The 20,168-nt window shown below is 27.1% G+C and overlaps 2 protein-coding genes across 5 annotated transcripts in view; one reads left to right on the forward strand and one right to left on the reverse strand.

Annotated features, from left to right (window-relative positions):
- The window catches only part of LOC122509242 (serine hydrolase-like protein 2), a 104,448-nt gene that overhangs the window by 79,239 nt on the left and 5,041 nt on the right, over positions 1-20,168 (forward strand). The window contains exon 2 of one of the 2 annotated variants that reach the window (XM_043623165.1): positions 17,844-17,935. The gene's annotated coding sequence lies outside the window, so the exon portion shown is untranslated. Of the gene's footprint in view, positions 1-17,843; positions 17,936-19,852; positions 20,089-20,168 lie in introns of those variants that run through there. The other variant, XM_043623164.1, reaches the window with a different exon arrangement.
- Positions 1,589-17,762, reverse strand: LOC122509240 (ATP-binding cassette subfamily C member 4-like). 3 transcript variants are annotated; one of them, XM_043623159.1, is made up of 11 exons: positions 17,627-17,762; positions 12,863-12,952; positions 11,263-11,514; positions 10,474-10,732; positions 9,072-9,246; positions 8,239-8,395; positions 6,007-6,209; positions 4,098-5,385; positions 3,769-3,983; positions 2,593-3,671; positions 1,589-2,319 (listed from the first exon to the last, which is right to left on the reverse strand). In XM_043623159.1, the coding sequence occupies exons 2-11, from the start codon at positions 12,937-12,939 to the stop codon at positions 2,206-2,208; spliced, it is 3,819 nt and encodes a 1,272-aa protein (XP_043479094.1). In that variant the 5' UTR covers positions 12,940-12,952; positions 17,627-17,762; the 3' UTR covers positions 1,589-2,205. The 3 variants fall into 3 exon arrangements, with proteins under 3 accessions (XP_043479094.1, XP_043479096.1, XP_043479095.1); XM_043623161.1 differs by having other exon boundaries at positions 17,623-17,708; XM_043623160.1 differs by lacking the exon at positions 17,627-17,762 and adding an exon at positions 16,527-16,590.

Below are 20,168 nucleotides of genomic sequence, written 5' to 3' on the forward strand. Positions count from 1 at the left end.
CGATCATACGCTCCAATAAATTTATAAATAACGTGTTTTAATTAATGTACTTTAACTTTAAATTATTTTTATTGTTTACACTTTTTTACTATCATTAATTTTAGTATTTTTTAATTATTTATTATTCTCTTTATTTTTATTATTATTATTATTATTATTATTATTATTATTATTATTATTATTATTATTATTATCATTATTATTATTATTATAAATTGATATTGATTAATTCAAGAAAAAAAATTCTGCACTGGAAAAAAATTTTCACTTTAAATTTTATTTCTCAAATTTCTCGTTATTATTTCTGTCAAAAAAAAAATCGCTTTAAATTTAAAGTAAAAAATGTATTACATATTTATTTAATATGAAAACAAAAATACTTTTCAATCCAACTTTCTTTTATGGCCCATCGACTTTCTCAATTCATGGTTTTAAAAATGTGTGCGGGTAAAAGAATGACAGATTTTTTTTCCACCCCTAAACCGCGGCTACATATTCATGAAAGAACTAAAAATACACATCAATAAAATTCATGGAAATCCGTAACGAAATTGAACTGTCTCTTTACATTGACTTTAACTTCAGAATATAAGTACTGGGCACTTGTGTGGGCATGCGAAAAAAATGTATATTTCTAAAATTCATTCAAAAAGAGGCAAAAGATTTTTTTATATTCCTTTTCTTAAATATGATGTTAGATTATTTTTTTTATTAATATTTTATTTCTTCAGTTTTAATTTTCTATTTTTCCAGTTTTATTTTTCTATTCTTCATAACGAAATTTATTGTTCTTTTATTTTCATTCTATTTGTCTCATAATTACCCTTTTGCGTCTAAAAATGAGAGTCTTTTTAATTAACTTTTTAATAACAAAGTCTATGGAAAAAAAGTAAAAAAAAAATAAAAATGAAAAGCCGTGAAAGAGAAAGAAAACGGAAAACTTTCAGGGTCACTGAGAAATGCAAATTGTCTTTGATCCTACGCAGATTATTACTTTTGCACATCTATTTTTTCACTATCTGTGATTCAACATCATCGCCCAATTGAATATAGAAAAAAAATTTATCAATATTTGCACACAGAAATCTTGATATTATTTTTCTCGGTATTCATTATCTTCATAGAAAAAAATCACAGGCAACAGAATGAACAAAAAAAAATTTTAAACCAGCATTAAAAGAATATTTAAAATATTTTGTAAATATTTTTTTTTAATTTTATTCATTGCATTTTTTTCGGTTACGTAATTTGAAATCATTCAACTCGCGCCGCGTAATGAATTTGAATATAAAATTTCATTCCTCTTGTATTTGAATTTAACTCAAGTCAAGTGCAAAGTAAATTTATTTTGAAATTGCCTGTGATAACCTTTTGCCTATTATTATCAAACGAGAACTCTTGTGAAAAGAAAAAAGAAGACGAAAAGAAAGAAGAAGAGGAGGAGAAGGCATTTCTCTCTTCTACAGAGTTCATATATTTAATTTTATAGGTAAACGCACTGTTTTTAGCCTAGAAATTTTTTAGAGCATGCGCCATTGTTTTTTTCTGATGGAAAATGATGGGAAAGTGCATTGAACCATATAGTATATTAACTGAATTTATTTTTTATTTGAAATCGTTTATTAAATTTAAAGTTTTACAACATTTCATGACTTTAGTAAAAAATATTTTGAAAAAACACTATAATTATAGACTTATTACTTATATGAAATTAAGGAGTTAGGGACAGACCGGATTTTCAAAGAATCTATTTTTTTGGCGCATTTTCTGAAAGTAGTGCATCTCGAAAGTATGCCCTGAAAATTTTAAGAAAATGCAATTAATAGTTTTCGAGGTATTTTATACTTACTAGAGGGCTCTCTGATTCTTAATCAGGGCATGTAGCAGCAGATTTTGGACATTTGTGTTAATGTTTTTTTATACATTAAAAAAATGCTTGAAATTTTCATTCTTTTATACCGATGACTGCCCCTATCTCCTTAATAAATTTACATCTGTTTGGATGGATTTTGTGAATGTAACAGCGTTTGTATTTTTTGTTTAGCTCTCTACCCAACGCACAAGCAATTTTTTGCACTCGATAGAAACTGGCTTTCCTTCCAGAAAACTATTTTAATTTTTCCACCCATATTCAGAAATCTTTTGGAGTGAAATATTCCATACTTGAAAATATGAAGTATTCTATACCTATCCGATTATTATTAATTATACTTTTTTGGTCATTTGCGTAAGAACTCGAGCCATATCAGTTCCAGTCTGTTGTACCATTTTGTACAAGTATCCCTTTTTCTCTAAAAGTTCACCAGGACGACCAAATTCCTAAAATTATAATAAATCTCCCAAGTGAACATTTTCTAACCCCTTGACAAATTATTACAGTTCATATTATATTCGAGGGGCTGTTCATTCAGTATCCAATTCAACAATATTTGAAAAATTATTACTTGCATGGATCCACATGGAATCGACTGGAATCATAAAGGACGAGTTATTACGATTCCTTTAGATTCGAACAGGTTCGCTACAAATCTTGAATTCAAGAGTGAACAGCCCCTCGAATTAATTAAAATTATTAAAAAGATTCCAACTTACGACCATAAGTCCAGAATCCATAACAATGAATTTATCACAGTCCATGACGGTATTTAATCTATGGGCAATAATGAACACAGTGCAATCCTTAAATCGCCTCTTAATGGTTTTTTGAATGAGTTCATCAGTCTGAAAGTCCACATTAGCAGTAGCTTCATCAAGAATAAGAATTTTCTTTTTCCGTACAATTGCACGTGCCAAACAAAGAAGTTGTCTTTGACCAATACTGTAATTAGCACCACCATCAGAAACCCTTGCATCGAGACCAGCACTCGAACTCTTGATGAATTTCTTAAGTTCAACTTCATCCAAAGCCTGCCACAGTTCGTCATCAGAATAATTCTCAAATGGATCTAAATTACTTCTAAGAGTACCGGTAAAAAGTAATGGCTCTTGGGGAATAATGCTAATGTTCGATCTAGTGTCATGAAGACCAAGAGTACTGATACCGACCCCATCGATATATATTTCTCCTGTTAAATACGATAATCGAAAAAGTGCACTTGTTAGAGAACTTTTTCCCGCTCCGGTTCTACCTACAATACCAATTTTTTCCCTCGGTGCGACGAAAAAATTAATGTTCCTCAAAACTGGTGCTCCTGATGAATGATAACTTAATGAAACATTCCTAAATTCGACACTTCCCTCTTTTGGCCAATCGACAGGTGGTTTATTCTCTGGTTTTGTTTCCAGTGCAGCTTCTTGTTCCAAATCACAGTATTCCATTATTCTTTCGACTGACGTCATTAGGTTTTCTATTTCTGTTGTTTGCTTAAATCCCCACTGAAGCATACTGGCAAGCAAGACACATTGGGTGATTACCAGTCCTGCATTTCCCACGGGTACATTTTCCTTGACGGTGATAAACGCGAAGACAATGATAATTATGTAGATCGAGCAAATGAATTGTAGGTAAATAGTGAGACAGGTTATACTAGAGTAGAAAAGATACCACGGTGATGTATGAAGATTTTGATAGTTTTCGAATTCACTCAGAAGCTTTTGTTCGGCTCGGAATGCTCTTATTGTTATCAGGCCTTTTAGTGTTGCGCTAATGTGATTGTAAATTGGAGATCGATCTGTAAGGATAGATTAGGATATTAGTGATTAGTGATCTATAGTGGAGAATAAAATGTTATTACTTACGCTAGGAAAAATTAGTCAGATAATACTTACTTATAGCTTCTAAACGTTTTAGGTTGCGATTCGTTCTTATGTAAATTATTCTTAGAAAATAAAAAATAACAGCAACTACTGATGTGGGTACCAGTAGCCATGGATTTATAATACTTGTGATAAGTACAATTGCCACTAGAAGTAAAATACTCTGACATACATCCTGTAGAACTTGTAATATTTCTTTGTCAACAGCTCTAATGTCCTTCGAGAACCTATTGATTTTTAACAAAATTTCTGGCTTTATTAGGTATTTTAGGATTTAATTTGGAAAATTACCTCTAAGGACAGAGATAATGAGCAGAATAAATGCAGAAAAAATAAATTACCGATTTAAAATCCTTCCAGATGGATTTTCTTGAAAGAAAGACATTGTCGTACGCATGAGACTGTAAAACATGGATGAATGCAAATTCGCTGATGATCTCATGCACATTTCGCATAATGTGAGGAAAAATGCATTAGTCAGTACCATTGACGCAATTATCAGTAGACCATACATTTGCAAACTCGAGGCATTATCATTATTCGATGAGAAATTAGTATTGCTTGTTCGATGATCTTCGCGATTAATCCAATTCGCGAGAAAGACATCGCCATAAGTAGACGTGACTTGGCAAAAGATGCCAAGAAATACAGCTAGAAGTATAATCCAAACACTTCCAATAGATTTAAAATAGTGAAGATAAACTTTTCCGGACGTTTTACCAACAATTCGATGTTCCGGCATTTCTTCCTGTAAATCTTCCACGGAATCTTTCCACGACAGTAAATGAGATTCTTCTTTCTCGATAATCTCCTGTTTCACATCATTGTCACTTTTAAGCGGCAGTATATTTAATAAATCCAAATTCGATGTCTGTAAATCATTAAATGTTCCACTCATCTCAAGCATACCGTTATTCAGAACAAATATCCGATTAACGTCTTTTAGATATTGTAACTGATGCGTCACCAAGATTCGAGTCTTATTCTTCAAGAATTCACAAATACAATTTTCAAATATTCTTTTACCGACTCGAGAATCAACAGCTGATAATGGATCATCAAAGAGATAAATATCAGCATCAACATAAATTGCTCGTGCTAAATTAATTCTCGCCTTTTGTCCTCCACTCAATGTGGTTCCCTTTTCACCGATAAACGTCTTATCACCAAACGGTAATTTGGCAAAGTCTTCCTCTAATTGACAAACACGAATTACTTGACGATATCGTTGTCGATCCATTGACAATCCAAAAATGATATTCTGTCTTATGGACGATGCAAATATCCAGGGCTCTTGGCTGACGTAGACAATTTTTCCAGAATTTTGAATAGTACCACTTGTGAGGGGCAGTTCTTTAACAATAAGATGAAGTAAACTACTTTTTCCAGAGCCAACTTGTCCTATAATTGCGGAAAGTGTTCCTCGTTCGGCGATAAAATTAACATTATGTAGTGTATCCCTCTTTGTTTGTTGAGACCATTTTGCTGATGCTTTATCTATTTTTACTGCAATATTGTCATGTGTTTGTTTCTCGATACTTGTTTCTATTATTTGATTTACTTCCTCGCGACGCATAAATTCTTCGATACGATTAATTGTTACTAAATTTTTTGCGAAGCGCTGCACACCTGGAATAGGTTATTTTAAAAATTTATTTATAATCATTGTGGAAAAGGTTATTACCATTTAAGCAATTGAGTAGCAATTGTATAACATTTAAAAATAATTGTTTGACAATTTTAGGTCGCATGAATTTTTTCCAAATTTTTAATGACCATTTCTAAAGTTAGAGCTAACCCCCGAATTTTATACCATTAAAAAGTAAAAATTAAAAGGTAAAATTGATTCAGGATATTGCTTAGGAATTGCATATTGGTCCCGTAATTAGAGATCAATATTATTGTCATTCAAAATCAAAACCCCTTAGGGACAATTTCACCAACGAATTTCAAACGTTGAACCAAGTTTAAAATAATACTCCACTAATTACATATCGGTAATTTATTATCTTAATCCTTATGCTTAAATTAACGCGCATGGAAAAGTAGTTTTACCTGGAACATCTACAAAATTTTACTATATTGCAAAAAATTTTAGTTGTTTTAGTTAAGATTTTAGCTATTCTGAAGAAACTTTTCGCTGTTCTAGGTGAAGCATTTCTTTTCATGCGCCAACAAAATATATTGCATTTAGCTACTCAATTTAAATGAAATTTTTTTACGAATTAATTGAAATAAGCCATTAGTTACCATGAGACATAAGGACGAATACAGATGTCCGAATAATGTTATAAAATGCTATTATCGTATAAATTTGCTCTGCCACAATTTTATTTTCAAATGAAACGTAAAAAATGATAATAATAAAAACACAAAATTGAGAGACACAATTATCCCAAGCCATCATGAATGCATTGCAAAACGCTATTCTCCTAGTAACGCTAACTTCCTTTCTGTAACAATTATTAATTATTAAAGATTAGAGGTGTGCAAAAAGCTCGAAACCCGAAGCTCGAGCGGGTATTTTCGAGCTTTTCATTTTTCGAGCCGAGCCGAGCTTTATAAAAAGCTCAAATAATTTCGGGTACTCGAATTTTTCGGGTACCCGAAACTTTCGGGTACTCGAAATTTTCGAGTACTCGATTTGATTCGAGCCCTTGAGAAAATCCAAAATTTTCTACATTAATTTTTAATTAAATTTTTTTTTTCAAAAAAAAAATTTTTTTAATTTAAAAGCTCGAATTAAATCGAGTACTCGAAAATTTCGGTTACCCGAATTCATTCGAGTACCCGAAATATTCGAGTACTCGAGTGAATTCGGGTACCCAAATGTTTCGGGTACTCGAAAATTTCGGGTACCCGATACATCGAGCCCGGCTCGGGCTCGGCTCGGCTCGACTCGAAAAAATTGCGGCCCGGCTCGGCTCGGCTTTTCGAGCTTTTTGCACACCTCTATTAAAGATATAATACTCATTATCAAAATTAACAGTAAATTAAAAAATGGCAATTACAATAATACATTTTTTAATACTATGTTTTTAATACTAATTACCCATCCGGATTAATCTTAAAGTTTTCAGTAAGCTTACTGCAAGTTTGCAAATCTTGCAGTACAATTAGCAAATTGTCCTCGCTCAAGTAACATGTAAGCTTGCAGAAAACTTTAAGCAAACTTACAAAACTTGAACCTAAAGTTTGTTGCAAGTAACAAAATGTCCTCAAAATTTACAGTTGGTAAGCTTCCTACAAGCTCACCTAGTAAGTTCGCACTGTAAGTTTCCTATAAACTTAAAGGGTACTTGGGAATATAATTTCATAGCATGTAAGCTTGATGCTAACAATTTTATTTTATCCCAGATAGCACATGAGCTTACAGCAAGCTTTCGGCAAACTTTCCGAGCATTCTTGCCAAGCTTGCAGTGCAAGATTGCCGCAAGCTTGTTGCAGACAGCAAAATGTTCATGCATAGCAATATTTTCGTGATAGGTTGTTATGAGCTTATACAGTAAAAGTTTTCTGCAAGCTTACTATGCAAGGTTTCTACAAGCTTATTGCGAAAGCTTTTTGAGGGATTGCTACAAATATGTGGCAAGACTGTTGCAAGCTTAGAAAGATTGCACGTTAAGCTTGCTGCATAACTAAAATAAATTAATTGAATGTAATAATAATAATTATCGTAAATGTTACCTGCGAATAACTGAGGAGCAAAAGGCCAAAAGTTGATAAGTCCATTTTTTAAAAAACTTTTACTTTTCATTTTTCGAGAATGACAATTAATTCAATTTCCAAATAATCACTGTTACATTAAGAAAAAAAATTGTTAATATAGAATTATATTAATTTAAAAATATTTGTACTTAACCAACAAGATTTAAAATTCTAGTTTTTTCAACTAAAGAAATGCCCAAAATAATAAAATTCATTATTTATAATTCACTATAATTAATAATGAGACTTTTAAGTCCAAAAAAGTATTCTGATATAAATAATTCAGTATATATTTTTTCTATTTTGAAATTAACTTTGGTTATGTATCCAATTGCATTTGTTTAAATTTCTCGAAATAGTAAAAAATGGACTCATCTACTTTTGGCCGCTTACTCCTCAACTAACAATTTAGAGAAATATTGTTATTAATACTTATAATTTTTTTTATAAGTTATATCGAATTATTAATTAGGGAGCGTTCACAAATGATGTCACGCTTTGGGGGGTAGGGGGGGGGGGTATTACTAAACGTGATACAATGTATTTTTCTCATGTGAAATTGCAAAAATTGCGTGACAGGGGAAGGGGGGGGGGTGAAAATCTCCAAAAATTGCGTGACATCATTTGTGAACGCTCCCTTATATTAAAATAAATTATTATTTTTCCTTTTTATTATTTATTATTATTATTATTATTATTATTATTATTTTTATCAATATTATAATTCAGCATTTGTAAATTTAATGTCGTATGAGCATAAAATGAGAATCTTACTTTCTGGCTTTATCCACAAGTCGCGAAAATGGTTTCTCCCAGGCATACATTTTAATTACTTTCACCCCACCAATTATTTCATCCAATAACGAAAGTCTCTTGTCGGTTCTTAATGAAACTTTATTTGTCAAAATTTTTATCGTTTTTCCAATGTAAGCTGTAATTATGTTTTTTCTGTATAATTTCATTCTTTATCAATATTTTGTCTTATTTTTTTATTCAATTTTTAAAAAACAAAAAAAAATGTGGTAAGTTAACCAATTACTGCGGTTGCTTCAATTACAGCGCTTCTGTGAGAAGTTTAATTAATTACTTAAGAAAATATTAATATTTCAAAATGTTAGAAAACATTATTTTGAATCAATCTTGATACAATTTTAAATTTTACATTTAAACTATAATTACCTTGTTTATTTGAATTTAAATTCTGGCTTGTCGCAGTAATTAAAACATGCATAAGCTTCAATTACTGCAAGAAATATAACATCTGAATATAAATTATTTTTGTCACCAGTAACAAATTTTTGAAAAGATTAACACAAGCTCGCGGTAATACATACTTTAATATTCTTTTTAATTATTTGAATTTTTTTTAAATGTTCTATTTTTATAGTGTATTAATTTTTCTAAAAATGTCTTAATAACATAGACTAAGTGTTATTACACTAATTATTAGTTTAAAGAATTTGAAGTTCAATTCCCACGGCGTAAATATCTTTTTTTCTATTCAGAAGATATCTTAGTTGGAATGCCGCAGTAATTGATACACTTATCCCAATTTTGTCTTTTCATTTTTATTATAAGGTATTTTATAATTATATGGTTCTTTTTACCTTGTAGGGGTATGAGTGAAAAAATAATAAATGTTCCTAAAAAACTGTAAAAGCACACCTCTCGATAAATGATGATTGTTATTATTATTAATTGTAATGGTGCAATCCATATATAATGAAAGCCAAATAAGCCAGCTTCAAAGTTATTGATATCATTGCTAAAAATGTTGATTATCTGAAATAATATTTTTTCTAATTATACTATGTGTGACGAGCTATGAAGAAAGATACCTACGAAACAAAAAATTTGAGGTTATGTTTGCCATTGCTTGATATTCCAGGGCCCATATAGGGTCAGAAAAAGTCATGCCATCTGAATAAGATGTCAGATTTCAAAAATTCAAAATGGTGGATCCAATATGGCGAATCATTTCAAGATTAATTCGATTCGATCGAAATTTATTTCACGGAGGTTTCTGGAGTCGATGAATTCGAATTTTATGTCCGTTTTTCAACATTCAAAATGGCGGATCGAAAATGGTGACCAAATTTTTTTAATATTGCCGAATTTGTCTAAACTGTTTACTCAGGGGTTTATGGGGTCACTAAATTTTATGTTAAAACGAAAAAATTCAAAATTAATGTCAATTGTATATGGAGAACAAAATTTTAAAAATGAAATAAAAAATGTCAGACTTAAAAAATGCAAAATGGTTTGTAAAATATCTAACTAATTAGAAGTGTAGCGTACGGTTCAGTAATTGCAAAAAAGCAAGAGATAAAAAAACCAAATTTTACAAATTTACAATTTCACATTTAATTCGAATTTCGTAACTTTACAAACTCCTGAATCCGCCATTTTGAAAATCTGACATCAGGAAACGAATTTCGGTCAAAATGTATCAATTTTAAAATTATCTGACATATTAGGTCGCCATATTGGATCCGCCATTTGGAATTTTGAAAAACGATCCACAAGGAATTTTTAACTGGACTTCAAAGCCAAAGGGGTTAATAGAAACTAACTTTAATTTCAAATAAACAGAAACAATTAAAAATAGTGGAAAAATGAGAAATTTAGAAATTGACGATTTCGAATTTTGAAAGCGAAGGATAAGAAGGAAATCTGTGTTACCGACCGCTGAACAGGTATATATGCAACACACACGTATTATGGTCACTCTATGCTACATGTGCCGGTTCATGCTAAGTTCATTAATGCCCTAGGGTAATAATAAGTACTTTATTGTCCTAGGTCAATAATGGGCACTTTATTGACCGCCAGGTTATAAGGGGGAACTTATGAGCCTGCAAAGGTAGATAAAGTTACCATAATACGCCTGAGTTGCACAAAATAATTTTTATCTCTCCTACTGGTAAAGTAAAAAAGCCTCTTATCGGCTATCGATAAAATAGTATAACTTTATCTTTATTAAAAAGAAAAGTAAAGAAAAAATCTCACCTGACCTACTGTTGTTTCTTGATTTTCCGTGTAAGCTTTAGATAATTTTAAACATTTTCTATAAACAAGAGATGAACACGACACTCTTAATTTTAATTCCACGCGTGTCGTTGCTTGTATTGCAAGTTGATAGACCATTACACACACTATTAATGTCAAAGCAAAGCCGGAAGCCCAACAGAGAGCTTCCGTTATCGATACATGACTTTTGCTATTAAAGTAATTTAATACCTTAGCAAATAATAGCACCTGAAGAATTCTGAAATCGTTTGACACTGTTATACTTCATATAAGATATTTACTCACAATTTAAATTAATTAACATATTTTAATTTTAATTAATTAACATTTTAGCAGTTTGCAAAAAAATAATAAGGGAAGGTGAGTTTTTATTAATAATTTTTTCATTGTAAATTTTAAAAAAAGAATTTCGAGGGGAGGGGGATTTCTCAATAATTTAAATTAATTTAATCTTAACTATTTCAAAAAGCCATAATAAATTTTTTTTTTCATAATTTAAATTAACTTGATTTTAAATGCTTTTTGAAAAAAGAAAAAAGGAGGGGATATATATTTTTTTTACTTTTCTACGAACATTTAAAAATTAATTATTACAGTAAGTATAAAAAAATAAAAAGTTAGGAAATAATTTTTCAAAAATATGAAATTAAAAATTTTTTTTCACGTGGCAAAGATTATTTTGTATTTTTTTTTTTGTATTAAAAGGAAAAAAAATTTATTTTGAAGGCAAAATATTTGAATAAATAAATAGAAAATTGAAAAACTTACCTGAGAACAAGACCATCAAATGCTTGCCACATACCAATCAAGACTATTCTCTTCCAAAAACATTTTGCGAGAACTTTTATTAAACTGCATTTACGTTTATTATTTAAATTATTATTTTTTTCATTCTCTATTTGCCAAAGTTTGTATATTAAATTTCCTAAAGTTTCACTATTATCCTCTTCTAAGCAATTGTAGATGTCGTTCAATTCTAATTCTTTTTTATAACCCCTTCGAAATATCTTGAACAACCATCTATATAGAAACGTTAAATTTTATTGTAATGGTAAAAAATAAAAATCTAACTTTTCTTTTATTCTTTTGACCTTTTTTTTGAAACAAAGAAAGGAAAAAATTTGTCCTGTCTTCATAAACAATATTTTACTAGAATTTAGTAAATATTTTTTTCTCTATAAAATTTAATATTTAATTTAATTGTATTTTTTTACAAGAATTTCAAATAAACTCAATTGTGCAATTTTTTGTAACTAAAACATTCAAGTATAGAAGAAAAACTAAAAATTAATTATTTAAACATTGTTTAAACAATTTATTTTATTAATCTTTCAATTTACTATACTTTAAACTAGAAATTTCTAGAGCACCAACTTGAATGTTTTTTTTTACAAAAAATTGCACACTACAGAAAAGACGAGAAATTTTTAGCCCTAAATACAGTTTATAAATAAAATAACAATAATTAATTGTTTAAACAATTCAATAAATTGTTACACTTTTTTCATAAATCAAAAATACTTAAGTATTATTTTAATAGGTTTTTTGATTAATTTTCTTAATTTATCCATTAAGTCCCATGAAGAAACTATAGACATTATATTAAAAAAGTAACAATTGGATTCGTAGGCAAATTGAAAAAAAGGTATACCTGTTTTTTTGTTTTTAATTTCCAATTGTTTAACAATAATTGTTTAAAAAAACTAATAAAAATTTTAAAAACTTAACGCCAATCGATTCTATGTGGAAATTTAAAAAAAGTTGCGTATGGGCCATATTTTTCTCCAAGTAGTATTTTATTTATCAAATTGTTATAAACAAATTATGTAATAAATTATTAAAAATTGCTACATCTTTTTAATTTGTTTAAACAATTGTTGTTAAACAAGTGAAAAATAAAAACAAAAAAACAGGTTCATCTTTTTTTCAATTTGCCTATAAATTTAATTCTCTGATTCTACACTCTTAGATATAATTATTAATGTGAATAATTAAAAATTTATTTGATTCAAATAATAATCGATTACTTGTCTATTAGCAAATAAATATTTACTTTAATCAAATAATTTTTATTTAAATCAAATAAATATTTACCTAAATGAAAAATTTTTTATTTAAACCAAATAAATATTTACATGAATCAAATAAATTTTATTCAAATCAAATGAATTTGAACCAATAATTTCAGTATTTAAAGCATTTAATTAACTTAAATAAAAATTATTAAATAAATAAATATTTATTTGCTAGTAAACAAGTAATTGTTTATTTGAATCAATTAAATTTTTTGAGTGCACAACTATAGAGAGAATAGCAAAGTAAATATATACTAATTCAGTAAATAAAAATAATTTTTGATTGTACTTACGAAAAGGACAAAAATACGAAAATATTTCCATTTTCCAAAGGATTTTTTTCTTGTTCTTGATTTTTTTTACAGTCCATGCTCACAAAAGTGCTAAAACACAGGTTTTTCTTTTAAATTTATCATTTCAGTAAACCGAATAAAGTACAAAATTTTTATTTATGAATACTATTTTACACTCCATCAAGGCTGAATATGATTTGAGTAACGATAACTCGAGCGAAATGAGAAATGAAAAAAGTTGACAATTTATTATTTATGTAAAAATATTACTTTTGATAGAGTGACTACAAAATTTTCTTTAAAAAAAAGAAGAGTGGAAAAAATATCTTGAATTAATAATGCAATTGATTTTTTAATTAAAAATAAAAAAATAAATTGAAAATTTAATAAATAAAATAATTACAGAAAATAAAGAAAAATTTAAATTAATGAAATTAATTTATTAACAAATGAGTTAATAAATTAAAATATCTACTACATAAATAATGATTTAATTTTCTTTCAAAACTATTTTTTGTATTTTAAAAACTTTCTTATATAAAAAAATGAAGAAAATCAGATTTATATAAAGTGGAAATAGTTTTGTTTTCTCTATACACTAAATCAAGAAAAATTGTATTAAAATTTTCTTTATTATTTTTTTCAACATTTTTTAGAGCATTGAAAAAAATTAAAACAATAATAATTAACAATCGTAATAATATTAATGTAATTCTCTTTTATTTTAGATTATTTTTTTATTTATTTATTTATTTATTTAATATAGTCGTTTAAAATAACTTTTGCGTTTTATTAATTTTAATTCTATAAAATAATTATAATAAAAGGCTGTTTCTATTTCAATTCATGCAGGGCGAATAGGTTGAAAATTATAAATCAAGTTTAATATGATTTTTCTTGTTTTTTAGGACAAATAAAGAGATACGTATTTTTTGGTTTGGCGAAAAAAAAATTTTCGCTGAGTTATGAGTATTTGAAAATTTTAAGGCACATAGTGATTTTAGAGCTAAACAGCTGAAAAATTATTTTTAACTCTTTCTAGTTTTTACAAAAATCAATATTTTTCAATTCTGTTTCTTGATTTTAGTAGTGTTTTTGATACTCTTTCTTTACAAAGTTGAAAATTTGAAAATTTTGAAAATTAACAAAATGGCGGCCATTTTTGAAAAAATCAAAAAAGTCAATTTTCTCAAAAACATAATTTTTTAATTTTCTGCAAATTTTTGTGTGGTTTCTAGATGGAACAAGGAACTTTTTCCAAAAGGTCTCATGTTCGCTAAAACTTTTTGGAAGTCGCTATAATTTTTTTCAGAAAATAAAAAAACTCATTAAATTTTGAGTGGTCTTAGAACTTTTTTGGTTAAAAATTCGCTGAGTTACGGAATTTCAAAGTTCAGGACGCCAAAAACCTCATTTCGAGAAAAACGGAATTAAAGATTGCGATACCAACTAATTGTTGTATATATCTGTTTCTTCTTGGAAGTTATTCAGATAAGAATTGTTTCCAGTTCAGGGCACTTTGAAGATAAAAAACCAACAGGTTTTTAATTTTTAAAACCATCCCCCCCCCCTCTTAATTTTGAAAATACGAAAAATCGACAATATGGGCCCTTTTCTAAAAAGGACAGTTTTTTTTATTAAAAAAACATTTTTTACAAGATTATTGATTAGGTACAATTTTATTGTGTCATTTGAAGAAAAAGAATGGATATTAAACTTATTTAAAATTTTTTGACAGTCTCTATTATAAAAAAATTGACGCAATATCCAAATTTTCATTTCGACAATTACAAAAAAAAGACTCTAACATCAATATCTCTGGTACTTCTAGAAAGTTATTCAGATAAGAATTGTTTACAGTCCAGGACACCTTAAAGATGAAAAATCAAAAGGTTTTAAATTTTTCCACACCTCCATTTTTAAAATACGGATTACTTTTGAAAATGACCGACAAAATGGGCCTTTTTCATGTGGACGTCTACATATATATATTTTTCATGTATACAAGGGTGTTCATCTTTTTTAATAGTGCTTTTGACACTTTTTCTTTTCAAAATTGAAAATTAAAAAAATTAACAAAATGGCGGCCGTTTTTCAAAAAATATAAGATCTCAATTTTCTCCAAAACTTTATTTTCTTTTTTTCTGAAAATTTTTTTCTGGTTTCTAGATAAAAAAAATAACCCTTTCAAAAAAGGTGACTTTTCTTAGTAAAGTTGAAAAATTTCAAAAATTAACTAAATGGCAGCCATTTTTAAAAATTATTAAAAATAACTATGTTTATTGTAATATTTATTAATAAATAAAATATTAAAGATTAACTTTACTAAGAATTGAAAGGGTTATTTTTTTATCTAGAAACCCCAAAAAAATTTTCAGAAAAATAAAAAATAATGTTTTGGAGAAAATTGAGATCTTATATTTTTTTGAAAAACGGCCGCCATTTTGTTAATTTTTGAAATTTGCAATTTTGAAAAGAAAAAGTGTCAAAAGCACTATTAAAAAAGATGAACACCCTTGTATACATGAAAAATATATATGTCGACACATTACTCAAAATAATGAGTTTTTTTATTTTCTAAAAAAAATTATAGCGACTTCCAAAAAGTTTTAGCGAACATGAGACCTTTTGGAAAAAGTTCCTTTTTCCATCTAGAAACCACACAAAAATTTGCAGAAAATTAAAAAATTATGTTTTTGAGAAAATTGACTTTTTTGATTTTTTAAAAAATGGCCGCCATTTTGTTAATTTTCAAAATTTTTCAAATTTTTAAGTTTGTAAAGAAAGAGTATCAAAAACACTACTAAAATCAAGAAACAGAATTGAAAAATATTGATTTTTGTAAAAACTAGAAAGATTTAAAAATAATTTTTCAGCTGTTTAGCTCTAAAATCACTATGTGCCTTAAAATTTTCAAATACTCATAACTCTGCGAAAAAATTTTTTTTCGCCAAACCAAAAAATACGTATCTCTTTATTTGTCCTAAAAAACAAGAAAAATCATATTAAACTTGATTTAGAATTTTCAACCTATTCGCCCTGCATGAATTGAAATAGAAACAGCCAAAAAGGTTTCTGATTTTGATTATTTAATTATTCATTTATGTATTTAATAATATGAAAAAAGTACTCTCTAAATTTGAATTAGTAAAAATGTTTACTAATTTGAATTATTGACTGACTTTTTGCTTTCTCTCTAAAACTGAATTAGTAGAATGTTACTATATAATGAAATGACGAAAAGTCGTCTACCAAATGATTTAGTAATAATTTTACTAACAATTAGTAAAATTGTACTAATTGTTAGTAGAATTATACTAATTGCTTAGTATAATTCTCCTCCAATTAGTAGAACTGTTTTATTAATAGTCAATAAAACAGTTTCACTAATTAATTTAGTGAAGACAACGATTAGTGCCATTCTACTAAAAAATTAGTAAAATTTTATAAACAATTAGAAATATTTCACTAATTCAGATCTACAGAGTTTAAATTAGTAAATTTTACTAATAAATCAGTAGAAATTACTATTTATTATTAGAATTTTTTAATTCAAAAGCAAGAAGTCAGTCACTAATTAAAATTAGTAAATATTTTTACTGATTAAAATTTAGAGAGTGATGGAAATTTTCGTTAAATTGTTAAATATTTTTTTTTCACTTACGATAAAAATACTAAATTTCTGATCTATTCTTCACTGTTTTAATGCTATTTTAGCAAAGAGAAAGGTGCAATTTTAATTTGCAACAATTTTTAACAGATAATGAAAAAAAACCTGTACACATCATTAAAATAAGCCTTTTATCGTCTATATCTCAAATGATAAAAAGCTCAAAAGTTTATAACTTTCGTCAACTTTTTTCCTTTGTAATAATTTAATTTAAAAAAACGCACACATACAGAAATTAATAAAGAGACACAAAAAATACTTTTTTTATCACTAATTTTAAAAAATACACAGGAATAATATTATTTATTGTATTAAGTTGATTTTATTTTTAAAAAGATTAATAATTTATGTGTAAATTATACATTTTTGTCTAAAAAAAACACCTTTTTTTATTCAATTATTATTATTATTAATAGAACATTTTTCATGAGAAATTTTTTTTTAACTGCTTGTAACTCGCGAAGTAATATTACATAAAATCCTTCGATCGTTTAAGGTATACAAATTTTGTTTACATAATGCTCTCATTATTTTGACACTTGTTTTTAGCGCGATAAGACACTGATAACAATTGCAATAAAAATAGCAATATTTGAAACTTAAAAGAAGGCATTCATTATATTTTTCTTCGATTGGTAGTCCTGATAATTTATTCGAAAAATTTCAAAAATCGACGTACACGGAAAAGTTCTTGGGCGAGTCGCTGTACCTGTTGTGGTGGCGCTGAGTGACCAGTACCTATGGTAAAGTGACAGCCCCATTTTGGTAGCTCATTTCACCCACAGAGACTGCTGCTTTCCTACTGTGGGGCGTCAGAGCTCTCTTGTGGGGCATCAGAGCTCTCTTTAGAGAGAAAGCAGAAAACCTTTTCTGTGGGAGGCGAGTGAGAGACGTCTGCTCGCCCAAAAACTTTTCCGTGTATCTTTACGTAAATTCTATACTTGAAAATTTTGAAATGCAAATTTTTTAAATTTGAATTTCCCGCCAGAATGAAATTAAATTTTAGGTCTGATTTTTAATTAAAAGATAATTTAAATACAATTATACGGTTTAATTTACAAGTATACACGTTTTATAAATATAAGTTTACCTACTTGTTTTGATGTTTATTTATAAACACTTTTTCGAAAATTTCTCCTTGAAATCATGTGATGGTTTGTTTATTCTCTAATTTTTTATACTCCTGGTCATTTTAACTTATGATTATTGTAAGTCCCTATTATTTTATCGTAACATTTACTTTATTTTTGAAAAAATGTTTCGTTTCATTCTTTTTTTTTATTAATATTTTTTTGGCTATTTTTGTTATAGGTACATAACCTTCCTTTTGGAAGAAACAAAAAGAAACAAGAAACCGGCGGTCAAATCAGGATTGGGTAGTTACTTCTGGCTGGCAGTAAACGGTAAGTTTGTTACGTAAATTACTTTATTTAAGCTTATAAGGGTAGAATCACACGCCTATCGATTTGGTCCGTTTTCCAAAATTCAAAATAGCCGATTTAATATGGCGCTCATATAATCTGAAGTTACTTTTATTTAAGAAAATAACGTTAATTGAATAAAAGCAACTTCAGATTCGTAATCAGCGACCTCAAAAACCCCCGACTAGCGACTTTCAAGTGAATTCATTCAATTATTAAAAGTTCGTCCGACATATTGGATCCGCCATTTTGAATTTTGGAAAGAGGACTTCAGATTCGTAACCAGCGACCCCGAAGACCCCCGAATAACAACTTTCAAGCAAATTCGATCAATTATTAAAAATTTGTCCGTCAATCGTCATATTGGATCCGCCATTTTGAATTTTTGAAAAACAACTTCAAATTCGCAATTAGTAACCCTAAAATCTTTTTAGGATGAAGTTTGATTTTAAAATCCCAATAATTTTTTTTTATTTTGTAAATTTATTCATTTATAATTGTTTATAATTTTACATAACTGCATTTATTATTAATTATTATTTATTTATTTAAATATTATTATTTTTTAAGTTTTCCAGGAAAACATTTTAGCCAAAAAAAATTAAAAAGATATAATTTGTTATTATTAATCCTTCCTCCTTATTAAAAAAAAAAATAATAAGTTACTATTATTATTGATTATTATTATAATAATTCGTAAAGAAAAATTAAAGTTACCTTTCCAAAAACTTGAATTAATTCATTTTTTGAAGGCCCAAAAATGAAATTTTGTGCAATGTACAGTTGCAATTTTTGAAAATAATAATTAATTATTCTGTGAATTATTTATTTTTGTATTTAAATAATTGAATTCTGATGAGAATTGATTTATTAAAAAAGAATTTTAGTTAAAACTTTAGAAAATAATAAGAAATGTTAAAATAGGATTCTTTATAGAAATAATTATATTTCATAAATTTTTTACATTGAAATCTTTGAAATTCTAATTGCTGTAAAAATATCAAAATATTTAAGTTAACTTCCTTAAAAATTAAAAGATTTTAATAATATTATTCAAAAATTCGAAAAAAATTATTGAATTTTGGAAGACTTGCAGTTCAAATTCTCATAAAAAATTTTTCCAATGATTTTACATTAAAAGTATTTCAAAATTTTCAGTAAGTAAAGAACTTTAAGTATTTAAATGTTTATTTTACAAAAATGATTAAAATTTGAAAATTCTGAAAAAATTAGGTTTTTGAAAAATAGTATCTAATTAAAATTTTTTTAATAGGTATATACTTGAATTCTCGAAAATAATTTTTAAAAAATTCAAAATTTTGTAAACTTTTATATTTTAAAGAATTTTATTTTCCATGTTTAAAAATTTTCTATAAATGTAATTATATTTTTTAAAATACATTATTTTATGAATTTACAAAAATTATTCTATTTAAATAATTCAATAATTCTCGTCATTGAATTCTGATAGAAATTGATTTAAAAAAATTTCAGTTACAATTTTAGAAAATAATTGAATATTTAAAGCGTTATAAACACAAATTTTAGGAACTAATTAAGTTTAAAAAAATTTTTTAAATAAATTTTTTTGAAATTTAAGGCAAGCAAAAGTACATATCTATAAAAATATTAAAATTTTTCCTACATTATTTTTCTTTAAAAATTCTTAAAGTTTTTTAAAAATTTTATTCAAAAAAATTCTAAAAAAGTAATTGAATTTTGGAAGAATTATAGTTGCAGTTTTTAGAAATAATTAATAAATTTCATGAGGTTTTTGATTGAAATGCAGGTAATGTGAACATCACATAATTTTCTAGTTAGATTCAATTATATATGATGCTTGTCGAACTCTTAAACAGTACGTTCCATCCCTGAGTAATTATTATCAGTTGTCAATTCTCTTTCTCTCTCTCACTCTCTTTGCCAATAGTTTTTAGACAATCATTTTATAAGGTTATAAGAGCTCACTTTTTCTTTGGATGAAAAATAAACAACATAATACAAACTTGTAATCATGCTGATCAGCATGATTAGTCAAAAATCTTCCAAGTGAGAAGACGGAAACAATCTTATTTTTCAAAAGTTTTCTAAACAATTTTGCAACATTGTTATTGTTTTCAAATATTTATAAAACGGTAATTATAACCTATTTTTATAAATTTTGTCAAATTAAACATTATTTCAATATAAATAAATAAATTATCTAAAATATATA

The sequence above is a fragment of the Leptopilina heterotoma genome, unplaced genomic scaffold (assembly GCF_015476425.1).
Source record: "Leptopilina heterotoma isolate Lh14 unplaced genomic scaffold, ASM1547642v1 Lhet_6, whole genome shotgun sequence".
In the NCBI taxonomy this organism is placed as follows: Eukaryota; Metazoa; Arthropoda; class Insecta; order Hymenoptera; family Figitidae; genus Leptopilina; species Leptopilina heterotoma.

Bases quoted from the DNA above. Each gene is read 5' to 3' on its own strand.
- LOC122509240 (XM_043623159.1), bottom strand. From the start codon at position 12,939: ATGGACTGTAAAAAAAATCAAGAACAAGAAAAAAATCCTTTGGAAAAT. The intron at 11,515-12,862 runs GTAAGTACAATC...GTTTCTATATAG, and splicing joins TTCGTATTTTTGTCCTTTTC to ATGGTTGTTCAAGATATTTC. The intron at 3,984-4,097 runs GTAATTTATTTT...AAAAATCAATAG, and splicing joins TCTGGAAGGATTTTAAATCG to GTTCTCGAAGGACATTAGAG.